The following is a 14,630-nucleotide window of genomic DNA, read 5'->3' as shown; positions in this document are numbered from 1 at the left end:
TATACTCCAAGATGGTGGAGATGTTTGTACAAGATGGTGAAGTCCCTTGTTTATGTCCATGAGGGTCGGTAGCTTTATTTACATGGCAGGAGCTTAGTGTCATTGACACTGACGAAGGCAGTACGCCGAAACGCGTTTGTTTGTTGTCTCTCTCTCTCTCTCTCTCTCTCTCTCTCTCTCTCTAAGGATGGTGGAGAGGAGAATGCTCACTGTCACTGAAAAAGATGTTGCAGTACTGCCTGACCCACTGCTGCATCGCTGAGAACTGCAGAGTCCAAGCAGTAATGCCTAGCAAAGGTGTTTGTATTTTTCCAGGTAGCTGCCCGGCAAATGTCTTGAAGTGACACACCAGCAAACAACGCAGCTGAAGCACATATAGTTCTAGTAGAGTGGGCATGGACTGATGTCTACAACGATTTGCCTGCAGCTTGATGACAGTAGTAAATTGCACTGTCCACCTAGCAATGCTTTCCCCAGAAAGAGGATAACCTTTCAGTAAGCCACAAATAGTTGATTAGACTTGCGAAAACCTTTGGTTTTGTCTAGAAAATATTTCAAACACCTCTTAATGACCACTGAATTAAGTGCTCTTTCGGCCAGTGTTGCATGACCTAGAAACATTTTTTTACAGAATAAGAAGCTCATTAAGATGCAAGTCTTAAGGGACTTTAAAAATGAACTTTGGGTCTGTGCAAAGAACCACCCTATCATCCCAAATTGCAGGAAAGTTCCTGAATGGTCAGAGTTTGAATTTCGCTAACTCACCTGGCAGATCTTAAAGCTACGAGGAGAGCAACCTTCCAGCAAGGATAATGTTACATACCCAGTAAGCATCTATTCTTGGTATGTAGCGATGTAGAATCGCCTGCTTTGCATACTCCTGCCATCTAGTGTTGGGTCTGAATGTTTGAAAGTTGCTTTTCTTCAAAGAAGTCTTTCCCGTCACAAGGTAGGTGACTCCTACGTTTGGTGATAGTGCGCATGGGCATCAACTCCATTGTTAGATTGTTTTTCCGCAGAGGGAGAGAATGGAGTTAGTAATTAAAGAATAGAGATGTCCATGCGTACGTATATAGAGTAAAAGAGAGAACTGCAACAGGTAAAGGTACCCGGGGAGGCGGGTGGGCGCATGTGAATCCACAGCTCTACATGCCAAGAACAGATGCTTACTGGGTAAGTAACATTATCTGTTTGAGGCATGTGTACTGTAGATCACATGCTTTGCATAAATTATACAGCAGTATTCTCCCAAAGCGGTGGCTAACCTGTAGCTGTTGGAGTTGTCTAAAATAGTGTTTTAAATACTGCCTGGCCCACGTTAGCTTGTTGTCTCGCTAACACATCTACACAATAGTGTTTGATGAATGTGTACGGGGTAGACCATGTTGAAACTTTACAAATGTCAACTATGGGGATGTTTCCTAGGAAAGCCATAGTAGCCCCTATTTTGCGAGTGGAATGTGCTCTAGGGGTATTGTTAACTTTCTCTTTGCTTTTGCATAACAAGTTTGAATGCATTTAACAATCCATTTGGCAATCCATGACTTGATATGGAATTGCCCTTGTGTAGTAGTGTAAAAGCAACAAAAAGTTGTTTAGTCTTAGGAAATGATTTTGTTCTTTCAATGTAATATAAAAGGGCTCTTCTGACATCTAAGGTGTGTAGAGCTTGTCCTGCCACAGAATAAGGTTGAGGAAAGGATACTTGTAATTCAACTGACTGATTGATGTGAAAGGCAGATACTGCCTTAGGTAGAAATTTGGGGTTAGTACGAAGAACCACTTTATCTCTGTGAAGTTGGAAAAAGGGTTCTTCTATAGTTAGTGCCTGTGGTTCACCCACTCTCCTCAGAGAAGTGATTGCAAAGAGGAAAGCTGTGTTCCAGAAGAGAAACTGTGGCTCACATTTATGCAAGGGTTCAAAAGGTGGGCCCATTAATCCTGTGAGGGCTATGTTAAGATTCCACAATGGAGCAGGTGGAAGTCTTGGTGGTATAACTCTTGAGTCCTTCAATGAAAGCTTTGATTACAGGCACTTTGAAAAGCGATAAATGTTGCCTATTTTGTAGATACGCAGCTATTGCAGCGAGATGTTGTTGGATAGAAGTGTAAGCTGATCCTGACTGCTGCAAGTGTTACCGGTAATATTTTGTACCCAAGCATCAAGAGGATGGATGATGTTGCTGTAACAGCAATAGATAACAAAACGTTTCCAGTTGGCTGCATAACAGGCTCTTGTAGTATGCCTTCTGGCCTCTCTGATGATGTTCATACAGCCTGGTGGGAGATTTAGATAACCAAATTCTACGACTTCAGGAGCCAGATTGCGAGGTTCAATTGTTTGGGATCTGGGTGTCTGATTTCTCCATGACTCCGTGTGAGGAGACTGGATGTGAGGTGCAGCTTTTGATGTGGAACTAGTGACAGCTCCAACAGGGTTGTGAACCACGGTTGATGGGCCAATGTGGGAGCTACTAGGATCAGTGTGAGGGATGTTTGCCTGAGTTTCCGAACCACTAATGTGATGAGTGGAAGAGGCGGAAAAGCATAAGCAAATATCCCCAACCAGTTCATCCATAATGCATTGCCTATGAAGAGCGGGTGTGGGTATCTGGAGGCGAAGTTTGGGCATTTTGCGTTTTGGTGTGTGGCAAAAAGACTTTTTGAGGAACTCCCCAACTCTGAAAGTATGGGAAGAGAACTTGAGGGTGAAGTTCCCAATCATGTATTTGCTGTCTCTGTCTGCTGAAAAGATCAGCAATGTGATTGTTCACTCCTGGGAGGTGTTCCGCTAGGAGATAGATTTTGTGGTGAATGGCCCACTTTCAAATGTCTTGGGCCAAGTGTGATAGTTGGAGAGAGTGTGGTCCCCTCCCCCTGTTTTTGTATTTAATACATAGCTGTCATGTTGGCGGTACGAACTAGGACAGCTTTGTCGACCAGGTGAGTCTGAAATGATTTGAGCGCTAGAAAATCTGCTAGCAGCTCTAGATAGTTTATGTGGGGAGATGTTTGCTGTTGACTCAGAAGGCCTTGCACTGTGTGGTGCTGAAGATGAGACCCACAGCCAGTGAGAGATGCGTCCGCTGTTAGCATTTTCTGTGCAACTGGGTCTATAAAGGGTCGCCCTTTTGATCAATTTTGTGTGCTCCACCACTGCAGAGAGCGATGAGTACGGCTGCTTACCAACACTAGATCGGTGAACAGACTCCTTGATTGGTTCCACTGACTCGCTAAGCATTCTTGTAGGGGACACATGGGGAGACGATCATGATGCAAGATGCCATCATTCCCAGTAGTTGCATATACACTTGAGCTGGAAGCGAGTGATTGAATTGAAACTAGAGAACTAGAGCCTGCATGTTGCAAATTCTGCCTGCGCTGGGAAACGGCAGAGCGTTTTGAGTATCTAAAGTGGCTCCTAGGTAGTAACCATGTTGGATAATGTCGAATACCCATTTAGCAGATGTTACCGATTGCCAAATGGGAATGAATTGTTGTAATCATCCCCCAACTGGTGTAAGATGGTCGGGGAATAGTGGACAAGTCACTGTTTGTTGGGAGATGGGAGTGCTACCTGTTGGTGTACCTCTGCCTCTGCCCTTGAAATGGTTTCCTCTGTAACCACCTTTATTAAATCCTCTTGATGGCTCGGGTTGTATATTTGAATTATATGAGGATGCATCTGAATCTGTGGAATTACCTTTGGATCCCCCCTCTATAGAATGAGCGGCGAAAGAAGCCTCTATTAGATGGTGACTGGAGGTCTCCCATTGATTTCGCCACTTCTGTGTCCTTTTTCCTTTTCTCAAGTGCTTCATCTACTTGAGGTCCAAAACAAAAATATTTTGCTTATCAAAGGGGGTATTAAGAATAGTTTATTGACCTCTGGTTTAAACCCAGAGATTCTCAACCATGCATGCTGTCTACAAAGAATGCTGGTGTTAATACCCCTTGCTGCTGTAATGGCAGCATCTAGTGCACATCTGATAGATGAATTAGATATGAGTTTACCCTCCTGCACTAATTTGTGCTCTTTTTCCTGTGTTCTTCAGGAAGATATTGGAGCAACTGCTTCATTTTGTCCCAGTGGGCCCTCTCACATCTTGCTAGTAGGCCTTGTGTGTTAGCTATATGCCAATGGTTTGTGGATTGTGCAGCTACCCATTTTTCTGATGCATCTATTAATTTAGACTCCTTGTCTGGGGGTGGTGCATCTCCTGTAGTATGGGAATTAGCTATTTTCCTAGCATGTTACACAACTAAAACGTTTAGGGGTAACTGACCTCTAACAAAAATTGGATCAGTTGGAGGAGGTTTGTATTTTTTGTCAAACCTAGGTGTTAAAATACGAGCTTGTACAGCTTCTTTGAAAATATTATCGGCATGGCGCATCATGTCCTTTAACATAGGTAAAGATTGTGCTGTCCTATGTGAAGTTCCTATTGTCTTAAACAGAAAATCAACCGCTAAGGATTCCTTATGAAGTGTGACCCCATGGTATGATGCTGCTCTGGAATGCTGTGTTGTCATCATGAGGTAAAGGCTTTGTAGGATTCAGGTCAGGAACTATTGGAGGATCGATGTTATAATCATTCCAAGGATCTGGGGGTGGTAAACTATCCTCACCTTTCTAATCAATATCAGGCTTTGTGTGTTGTGAACCCTGTGGTGTAATATCTAAAGGGTTTGAGCCGGGTGATGGTGAATTTGGTGGACGGGTCTGGATAGGGCTTGTAGCCATGTCCTCCTTTTTCATGGGAATTTTGCATACATTTTCAGAAGGAATGTTTCTTTTAGAAGGACTGACATGTTTAGCTGATATATGTCCATTGTCTGGATTAACATAGATCTTTTTCTGCTTAGGATCCAGTTTTTCTTGCATAACCTTGAGGATCACCTCCAGAGGCTTATGAAGAGCATCTTTTGCTTTCGGTTCAAAAATTTTTGGTGCCAAGCTGATTTGCCCTTTTTGGGGGGGATGAGGAGGGGGGCGAAGATTTTGGTGTCAAAGAAATGTTTTCTCAGGTCGGTTCAGAGCCAGAAAGCTTGACTGTCTGTTTTGATGCTGAGCTTGAGGTTGTGTGTCTTTTGCCTGCGGGTAGGGCATTGAAAGCAGTGTTTCGGTGCCGACGATGGCCAGCAGGCAGTGGTGGTCCAGAAGCCTTATGTTTTTGGTCGAAGAAATCTTAGGGGCGAAGTGGCTTTGGTAATTACTGCATCCTGTCCCGCTGGAACGTCTTCAGACTCGAGCTCAATTTCCAGTTCCAAATCGGCTCTTGGATAGAGAAGGCCTCCTCCCCTACCCCTGCTGATGCCTCTATTTCTTAGTGCTTTCGGTATCCGTAAATATCTGGAGTGTGTTCGATGTTCTGCCGCTGCATGTCCCTCTGTTGAGCCCAACAGTAAAGCAAAGTCTTTTTGGAGCGGAACGATCAACAAGTGTCACAGTCCTCTTCCTTGTGTTCCAATCAGAGGCACAAGTTGCAGACTTTACGCAGATCGTTGCACAAATACTTTGAGTGGCACCAAGGGCAGAATTGAAACAGAGTCCATTCCATCGGCAGAAGACTGGATACTATGAAACGGAGTGTAAGTCGACCAATGCAGCTAGGCCTGAAGGCCACCAACAAAATCTTCTATACCCAAAAGAAAGTGGTTTTCTACTTTTGGAGACACAAAGAATATGAAATGCGTATGAAACAATACCGATGAGGGTACAGTGTGTTTGCGCCCCAGGGGATCCCGAAGAGCTGTGTTGAACAAGAGCGCCCCAAACCACATCCGAACCTGATGGCCGAAAGCAAACAATCCAACAATGTAATCGATGCCCATACGCACTATCACCAAAAGGAGGAGTCGCCTTAGCTTGTGAGCGGAAAAGACTGAGAAAAAACAATTTGCAAACATCCGACCCCAACACTAGTTGGCAGGAGTATACAAAGCATGTGTATCTACAGTACACATGCCTCGAACATCAAATTCTATGTCAGGACCGGAGGCGAGGATTATGCTTTATCTTTCTTTACTTTAATGACATCAGCCATTTTAAAGTCACCAAAAAAAACAACTATTCCCATGAAACATCGGGAATATCACAAGAAAACGATAGAGCGTCCATGGCTAGAATGTCCCTTGCTCTCTGCACCAATCACATGGCTCCTAGGTGATGGTAGTCCTCTTTCACTGCCCAATCTTCCTCTTTCTTTGCTGCTTGCAGCCAGATAAGTCATATTCACTTCTCTCTTGAGAAATTATTGATATAGCATTGTTTGTTGAACTTGTTCGTTCTATATTGCCTGTATGCTCGGTTTTGTTTTGATTTGGTTTTCATTTTGCCTGTTTCAAGGGGTTTTCCTGCTTTTCCCCTCAGGCGCTGAACCTTCGCGCTCTGCTGTGGTAGATACGGCGCGCGCCGGCGGCTAACCGTCACGTACCGTTTATTTATTTTTACTGTATTGCTTCATTGTTTAGCGGTTCACCGCGTATTGCTGTTGTGCTTTCCGGGCATTTGTGAGGCACGAGTCAGACGCTACTCGGCTGACTCATTTCCAGCCACGGGAGTGTTCCTCCCTAGCTGCTGTGTATTGGTGCGGCTCGCGGTGCGTTGATTTCGCCGCTAGAGGGCGCGTGTGTGCGTCCTCCTCGCTGAGTGCGTTCTTACCATTCCGCGCATTCCGCACGTTTTGAATCTCGGAACGCACTGCAGCGAACGAGCCTCTGCCTGCCACTACACTGCTTGCGGTCGGTTTTGCAATTAGGTAGCTGATTCCTTGAACGCCCCCTGAACGCCTTAGACAAAGGTCGGTACCATTTCTGTGTGAGGCTGCTAGCTCATGTGTGTGCCCAGCTTCGGGGGTCAGTAATCTTTTAAGCCTACTTCAACACTTCTCGGAGTCTGTACTGCAGGCTGGGGCCCATTTATTGGCAGGCTGCACTTTCAGTTTAGCACCAGGGCTGTTGGGTCCCAGGGCTTGACTCCTGAACCCGAGCTCTGCTTGCTGAGAAGTCGGGTGACACCCAGCCTCCCGCATTGCAAGGTTCCCCTCCGATTATCACGCCCCACTTACCTAGGTAGTGTTTTTCTAGTCGCCTCATGGAGACACTTGCCTGGATGACCAGTGGGAGGAAGACCCACTCACGGCATTGCAGTGGGATGAGGATTTCTACGATGCGGTAGATTCCTCCATACATAAAGTGGTGGAGCAGGCGATGGCCCCCTTAGAAGACTGCCTCTCCCGCAAAATCGAGCTAGCCTGTGATAAATTGGCCAGGGTAGCTCAGGCCATTCCAGCCTCTCTCCCTTCCAGCGATGCCACGGCTGACCCTCAACTTCCTCCCGCCAAGCATGCCAAGGACGCGGGGGTTGACAACGATGCTTTCGCTCGCCTCAAGCGTGCTTTCCTAGCAAGCTAGCACCCCCCTATGACGAACGCCCCTGGGGACTCTGCTCAAGGGGACGACGAGGAAGCCGGTCATTCACGTCCCGGGCATCCTTCGCAGCCTGCGCCTGCCACTCCTGTTCCTGGCACAGGTGAGTAGAATCTCTGCGCAGATATGCAAGATCCCGACAACATCTTGCACCCTAGATCCTCAGACTGGGCGCCCTGTGACAAGGTCTCCCAGTACGTCGCCAGCCGCATCCGCCGGCCGTTCGAGGCCTCAGTGCGGAACTGTCTTAGGGCGGAGTGTCCTTGCCCCTCCTTAGAAGGAAAGGTGGCGGCAACCCCTGAAATTGACCCTCGCATGGGGACGTTTTTACTAAAATTTGTAAAGGACCCCAAAAAGGGTATACATAGGTCTTGGCGGGCGTGCCAAGACCTCCTTGACATTCTTGGCCTCGATATGGCTGAAGACACCAAATCATCTGGAGCCCTTATCTCTCCGGACGACCTCTCACCTTGGGCCCAACGCGTAGTGGTATTCCTGGGGAATGCCAACTGCGCCATATCGACCAAATGCCGAAGATCCCTCTTGATAAAAGTGGATCCCAAGCTCGGGGATCTGGCGGATTCCGAGGCTGGACCAGTAGCCCAAGGGGGCCTTTTTGGGGAGCCCTTTATGAAGGAACTGGGACGCTTCGTGAATACATTCACATCCTTGAACAGGGCGCAAACTTCTATCTGGAAGGTCTTTCGTCCGCCGGTTTTCAGGGGGGGCGGTCGAGGCAGGGGCCGCTCGTCAGGCCGTCCTAACCAGCAGAGAGGAGGTTCCAACCAAGCAGCTTACCAGGATCAGACCAGATTCGGCAACTTCTAACCTACCAGGGGACGGCGAGGAAAGAACCGTGGTGGTAGAGGCTGCGGAACATCCAGTTCTTCCGGTGAGTGTTCTCCCTTCTTCCTAACTAAAAGTGGGGGGCCTGCTGGCACATTTTTTCCAGGCTTGGACTTCTGTCACGGGCGACACATGGGTACTCCAAACTGTCTGAGGTTTTCATATAGAGTTTCTCAGGAAGCCCTTCCAGCCGGCTCCGACGGGTCCGCTGGTGTTCTCGGCAGTGGACGACGCTTTGGTCGACCAGGAGGTCCAGTCTCTTTTGCACAAAAGGGCAGTCGTACAAACCACTTCTGATGCTCGGGCTGCATCAGCAATCTTTTTGGGGTGGACAAGGCGGACTGAGGACAGAGGCCCGTCATCAATTTGCGTGAGTTCAACGAGTGGCTGGTTTACCGCCACTTCAAGATGAAGGGAATCCATCTTCTTCGCGATCTTCTCAGACAGAACGACTGGATGGTGCGTCTAGACCTAAAAGACGCATATCTGACCATCCCAATTTTTCCCCCAAATCGGAGGTTCCTGCAGTTTCTTTGGTGAAACAAGGTGTACGAATTCACCACACTCCCTTTCGTCAATCCTCCGCTCCTTGGTGTTTCACCAAGGTTCTGCGTCCGGTGATTGAACATCTGCGTGCGTCCGGGATGTGACTCATAGTATATTTGGATGACATTTTACTCATGGCGCAAAGTCCCAAGGCTTGGTCTCAACAGCTTCGCACAGCTGTCAATTTCCCCCAAAGAATAGGCTTTGTGATCAACGAGGCGAAATCCATGCTCGTTCCATTCCAGAAAGTGGTTTTCCTGGGGTTTTCCATCAACTCAGTCGCTTCAACTCTCAGCCTTCCTTCCCGGAAGATGACGAAAATCTGTCACGAGCTGAGGAGAGCTCTCACCAAGCACTAGCTCTCCCTCAGACAGCTAGCCCGCATCGTAGGTTTTCGGTCAGCGTCCATTCAAGCTATTTTCCCAGGCCCACTTCATTACAGGGCCTTGCAACGCCTCAAAGCCCAGCACCTTCGCAAAGTCCTATCCTATTCTCAGAAGGTGTCCCTCTCTGCGGAAGCCTGGGAAGAGATACAGTAGAGGCTTTCCAACATGGAAGCATGGAATGGACGGGCGATTTTCGGTTCCGCGCCAGATACCATTATCGAATCAGACACCAGAAGATCAGGCAGGGGCGTGCAATATGGCAATTGCACAACATGAGGTGTTTGATCTCCTCTGGAACAAGAGTTGCATATCAACTGTCTGGAACTATTAGCAGAAGTCGTTTGCGATCCAATGTTGGACCAAGGATTCGGTTTGATCTTGTGTTCTGCTCAAGATGGCCAACATATCAGCCGTCCGGTATATCAACCATCTTGGGGGAACGCGCTCGAGGGCTCTCTCGGACATGGCAGCAAACTTTTGGAAGTATTGTTTGGACCATCATGTGTCCGTGACGGCGCAATACCTCTGGGTCGGGACAATCAGATAGCGGACTTTCAGTCTCGCCAGCTCCACGACAGCAGTCTTTGGAGATTGCACCCGGGGGTTTTCGCAGATCTCCAGTCTCTCTGGGGTCTGTTTTCACTGGACCTCTTTGCCTCTCGCTTGGACCACCAGCTGCCCAGTTGGAGACCGGATCCCCTGGCAGCGCAGACGGATGCATTTCTTCAGAATTGGAGGAACGAGCAGGGCTATGCCTTTCCCCCGTTTGCCGTGATCACGAGCGTCTCAGCCCAGTGGCGATGCCAGAGTGCGAACGTGGTTCTCATTTCCCCAATAAGGAGGTCTCAAGTGTGGTTTCCAGTTCTTCTGGAACTTTCTTGAAATTTTTCTATCCCACTCCCCCAGTTTCCAACTCTTCTTCTCAACCCGGACGGAGTCCCTCACCCATTGATAGAGCAGGGCTCTCTCGCCCTCATGGCATGGAGGATTACAGGGGACGCTGGGCGGTCCAAGGCCTTTCGGCAGCGGCTGAAGAGTTCATGTCAAAGGCTTGGGCCGACAGCACCGTCAAGCTGTTGAATATTAAATTACGAAGTGAACATTACCGGCGCCATCTTGTCCCACTTAGGCCCTTTTGCGAGCGCGTAAACAGCAGCCATTTTAAGACTGTGGCCACTCTCGTAACATTGCCGATCGCCTGCACGTCTCTCCGACCTTGCGATCATCCCCCCGCGCTGGCAACCCCCAAGCACATGTTAGAATCATAAACAATCCTCAGTGCAACCCAGCCCCGGAGCCACATCCCGTGCTGAACCCACATACCCTTTCATCCCTTTCACACGAACGGGCCCTTTGATAACCCTCTTCCTCCGTGCCCGATTTTCCGAGCTGATCCCAGGCCATCACCTAGCCCTGCGGATGCAGTTCATTGCCCCCTACAGTAGAAACTCGCCTCTCTTCAAAGGGGCTGAGATTAATCAATGTCCTCACACCACAAGATCCAACCGATCGCACATATTTCTGTTCCCAGCGGAATGTCCAGCTGCGCGATAGCCATCACCTGCTGAGATTGGGGTGGGGACTTCTACTGTAGATACATGTGGGAACGGGCCTGAAGCGGGGATTCTGAGGACGTCTTTCCGAACATCAAAGTATTGTCAAGAATGTGTTGTATGCAATAAAGCAATAAACCTGTGTATAAGAGGCCAGGCCACAGAGATGCGGTTAGAGCACCTCGAGACGATACCCTGTTTATCCGATCTGACGTGTTCTGCTCCAGAGAGAATTAAAACCTGTATCCTGCTTTCCAATTTCCAGTGCCTGCCTCTTTATTTTTGATAATCATCGAATGGTTTAGAGGCGATTAACGCCAAGCAGTTTTAGAAAAGGTCGTCCATAGAAACTGCTTTTCCACAAAGCGCTACCGCTCCACCTGGAGAAGGTGGTATTCTTGGTGTGTGCAACGGAGTCTCAATCCCGTAGCAACGGATGTGACTTTTATTCTCAATTTTTTAGCCTCTCTGGCGGAGGAGTGTTTGGCTTATAGGACTATCAACACCTTCCGTTCAGCTATTTCGGCGGGTCATACCATTGTTGATGGGTCCCCGGTGGGTGAACATCCCTTGGTCTGTCGTCTCCTTCGAGGCATCCCTCTCTCGCTACCACCTGAGCATCGTTATTCTCAGCTTTGGGATGTTAACCAGGTGTTAAATCTGTTTCTGTCTTGGCAGCCGAATAGGTTCCTCTCTAGGAAAGAGCTATCGGCGAAGTTGGCGATGCTTCTCTGCCTTATCTCATGCAGAAGGGTTTCTGATGGCAGGGCCCTTGATATTACCAGTAGAATTTTTTCTCCCACAGGGGTCAGTTTTACGATATGCAGACGAACCAAATCTGGAAGAATATCCATTTCTTATCCTGCATTCCCGGACTCCCCGAAGCTATGTGTGATTGCTTGTCTTAAAGCATATGAGTAAATGTCAGAGGAGTTCCATCCTCCGGGGGAACAGCAATTGCTCATTGCGCTTAAAAAACCTCATAAGGCGGTCTTTTCCCCCACCATTGCCCGATGGGTAAGAAGGGTCATGCAAGAGGCCAGAATTAGCCTTCAAGTCTTCGGTGCTCACTCGACCAGAGGAGCATTGGCCACTAAGGCATTTACCCTGGGAGTTCGTCTGGAAGACATTCTGAATGCAGCAGATTGGTCTTCAGACTCTACTTTTAAGCGGTTTTATTTTAAGCCATTTATTGGCATGGCTCACTTGGTGGTGAGCAAGCTTTAAACAAGCATAATCCTAGCTTCTGGTCCTGACATAGAATAAAAAATGTCCTAGCTATCGTAACGGAAAGTTTCAATTTTATTAGGGACTCTGAGGCGAGGATTATTCCACCCAGGGTACAAAGTCTCTTTGATTCCTTCCCACCCACGTACTAGTGTAAGTAGCATGTTTGATGGTTATGATATCACTTGATGTTAGTAGCATCTTTTGATGGTTATATCACCTGATGTTACTGAGGCTTTGGACTTGGGAGGGTAATTTAAGGCATGCTTGTAGTACCGAAATAGTATGAGAATAGCTTGATACTGTGTCTATTTGGGGCATGTGCACTTTTGACTTTAGGGTCTAATAATTACGAGCATAGAAAACACTAGAAAGAGTGTATCAGTCATTCATTTAAAAATGAATACATTGGGTAATGTATGGTTCATTTACAAAGGCCACAATGTGTGGGTACAGCAATGAAAACATACTACAAAAGTACAAAGCCATCTGTATTAGTGAGAACTGTATCCTACATTGATGGTCTCCTCGTTGCGTGACTGGACATTTCGTAGCTGCTGCAGATCATGTTCTTTTTCTCTCAAGGACAATTGCAACTGGTGCAGTTTGCCTTCCCTCTCTTCCACAGCACTATACTTTTCATCAACAGCCCGCTAAATGAGAAACATATTAGGGAACAAAGTTAAAATGCAAGAAATTATATGTCAATCAGAAAGCATGATATATCCCAATTGAATACCTAGAAGGATTATGTTATTTACCCTGCAAGCATCTGTTCATCCCATATTGAGCTGTAGATTCACTTACTCCTGCCATCAATTGTTGGGCCAATAAACAACAAGAGAGAGACGGTTTTTCTGGTAATCTAAAAAGAAGCACTCCTAGCCCCCCTGAACAATATACTCAAAAACAACAAAAGAGTGCACTTTCCTTGGGAGAGGAGAAGTTGTATAAAGAATCACAGTGGATTCTTTAGAAAGCCCTCACTCACCAACCTGGTTGGTGACATGCTTCATCATTGGGCCCCACCTGGAAGGTCTAAAACCTACCCGGTGTGCTTTGACACCAGAATTACTGCGGAGCAGGGTATTTTGTGTGCGAGTGATCAAGTGATGTGAGATAAAAGTGACTGGGTTGTGTCTGAAAGAATTTGACTCGTAGACCAACCCAGCACGGTTAAAAAGATGAGCGGGCGGTTGAAAAGCTGGATCGATATTTCAGCTATGCCACGCTCTGTGTGGTCAACATGTTTTTGCCTATCTGGGTGCAAACTAGCTAGGCATTTATCAGGACCAATGTGCAGCCCCCGGCGGTATGAGCGCGCTAAGGCTCACCCTGACCTGGTGGTCATCAATGTGAAAAAGAACAGGAAAAATTACTTTAAAACCTGTTGTGTGCAGGGTACCTGGTGGTGTTCGGCACCCAACAGTTATCTGAAAAGGAAGCAGACACAGACAGACATAGATATACATAAATATGTAGTATGTACAAGCAATATAGGCACTTCATTTCACCTGTGTCTGTTAATACGCAGTAAATTCAAAACGGTGGGTCTCCTCTCTGTAGTTGGTAGTTTTTTCACAAACCACTCACTTTACAGACCTTACTTATCAAGAACACATCCATACAATGCGCACGCTACTGCACCACAGTACCTTGATCACTCCTTGGATTACACCTACAGAGAGGAGACCCACCGTTTTGAATTTATGGCGGATTAACAGACACAGGTGAAATGAAGTGCCTATATCGCTTGTACATACTACATATTTATGGTGCGGCCCTCGGACACAAACCACACTGTAAATCTGGCCCGAGCGAAAGTTTGTGAGTACCCATGATATAGGGTAACTATGTAGAAGATGTATCTGTTAGGAGGCTTGAGATCGCGGATTGTCCTGAGGGAGCTGTTCTTTTTAGGGGTAGAGAAGTACAAGGAGTGGAGACCTTTGCGCTGGTGTTGAAAGGGCCCTGGATCTTTGGCCCCTGTGAGAAGTATTGTCTGGACCTCTTCTTGGAGGAGAAGAAAGTGTTGTGGGCTGAGGGTGTGATCGCAGGGTGGAATAAACTGTGTTGCTGCTTTACAAATATCAGCAATAAGAATGTTCCCTATAAAAGCCATAGAAGCTCCAATTTTTCTAGTGGAGTGTGCTTTGGTGGAGCAGGTAAAAGTCGCTTAGTCTTTGCATAACATGTCTGTATGCTTTTAACTATCCATCTTGAAATGCCTGATTTAGAAGGAAAATGCTACTTACCAGTATGCATCTGTTATTGGCATGTAGAGCTGCAGATTTGTATACTTTTGCATGGATCGCCATCTGTTGTTGGGCTCAGAAGTTTGCAGTTTGTTTTTGTCCTGGAAGAAGTCTTTGTAGTCACAAGGTAGGTGACTCCTCTCTAGGATGATAGTGCGCATGGGCATCAACTCCATCCTTAGATTGTTTTGCCACAAAGGGTTACGATGGAGTAGTAAGAAGTAGAAAGAGATGCCCATGTGTAATGTATTTAAGTAACATAGTACTGATACAGATAGAGGTATCCGGGGAGGTGGGTGGGCGTATACGAATCTGCAGCTCTACAGGCCAAGAACAGATGCATCCTGGTAAGTAGCATTTTCCGTTTGAGGCATAAGAGCTGCTGA

At 47.1% G+C, this 14,630-nt stretch overlaps 1 protein-coding gene across 6 annotated transcripts in view; it reads right to left on the bottom strand.

The window, feature by feature from the left end:
* Positions 1–14,630, bottom strand: part of PDE4DIP (phosphodiesterase 4D interacting protein) — a 1,524,691-nt gene that overhangs the window by 849,115 nt on the left and 660,946 nt on the right. For all 6 annotated transcript variants that reach the window (XM_078686955.1, XM_078686929.1, XM_078686947.1 and 3 more), the window contains one exon: positions 12,505–12,642. In XM_078686955.1, coding sequence (XP_078543081.1) covers positions 12,505–12,642 — 138 coding nt within the window. The remainder of the gene's footprint in view (positions 1–12,504; positions 12,643–14,630) is intronic.

Source organism: Lissotriton helveticus, chromosome 1_1, assembly GCF_964261635.1.
Source record: "Lissotriton helveticus chromosome 1_1, aLisHel1.1, whole genome shotgun sequence".
Lineage (NCBI taxonomy): Eukaryota > Metazoa > Chordata > Amphibia > Caudata > Salamandridae > Lissotriton > Lissotriton helveticus.
This window is presented reverse-complemented; position numbering and strand designations above follow the sequence as displayed.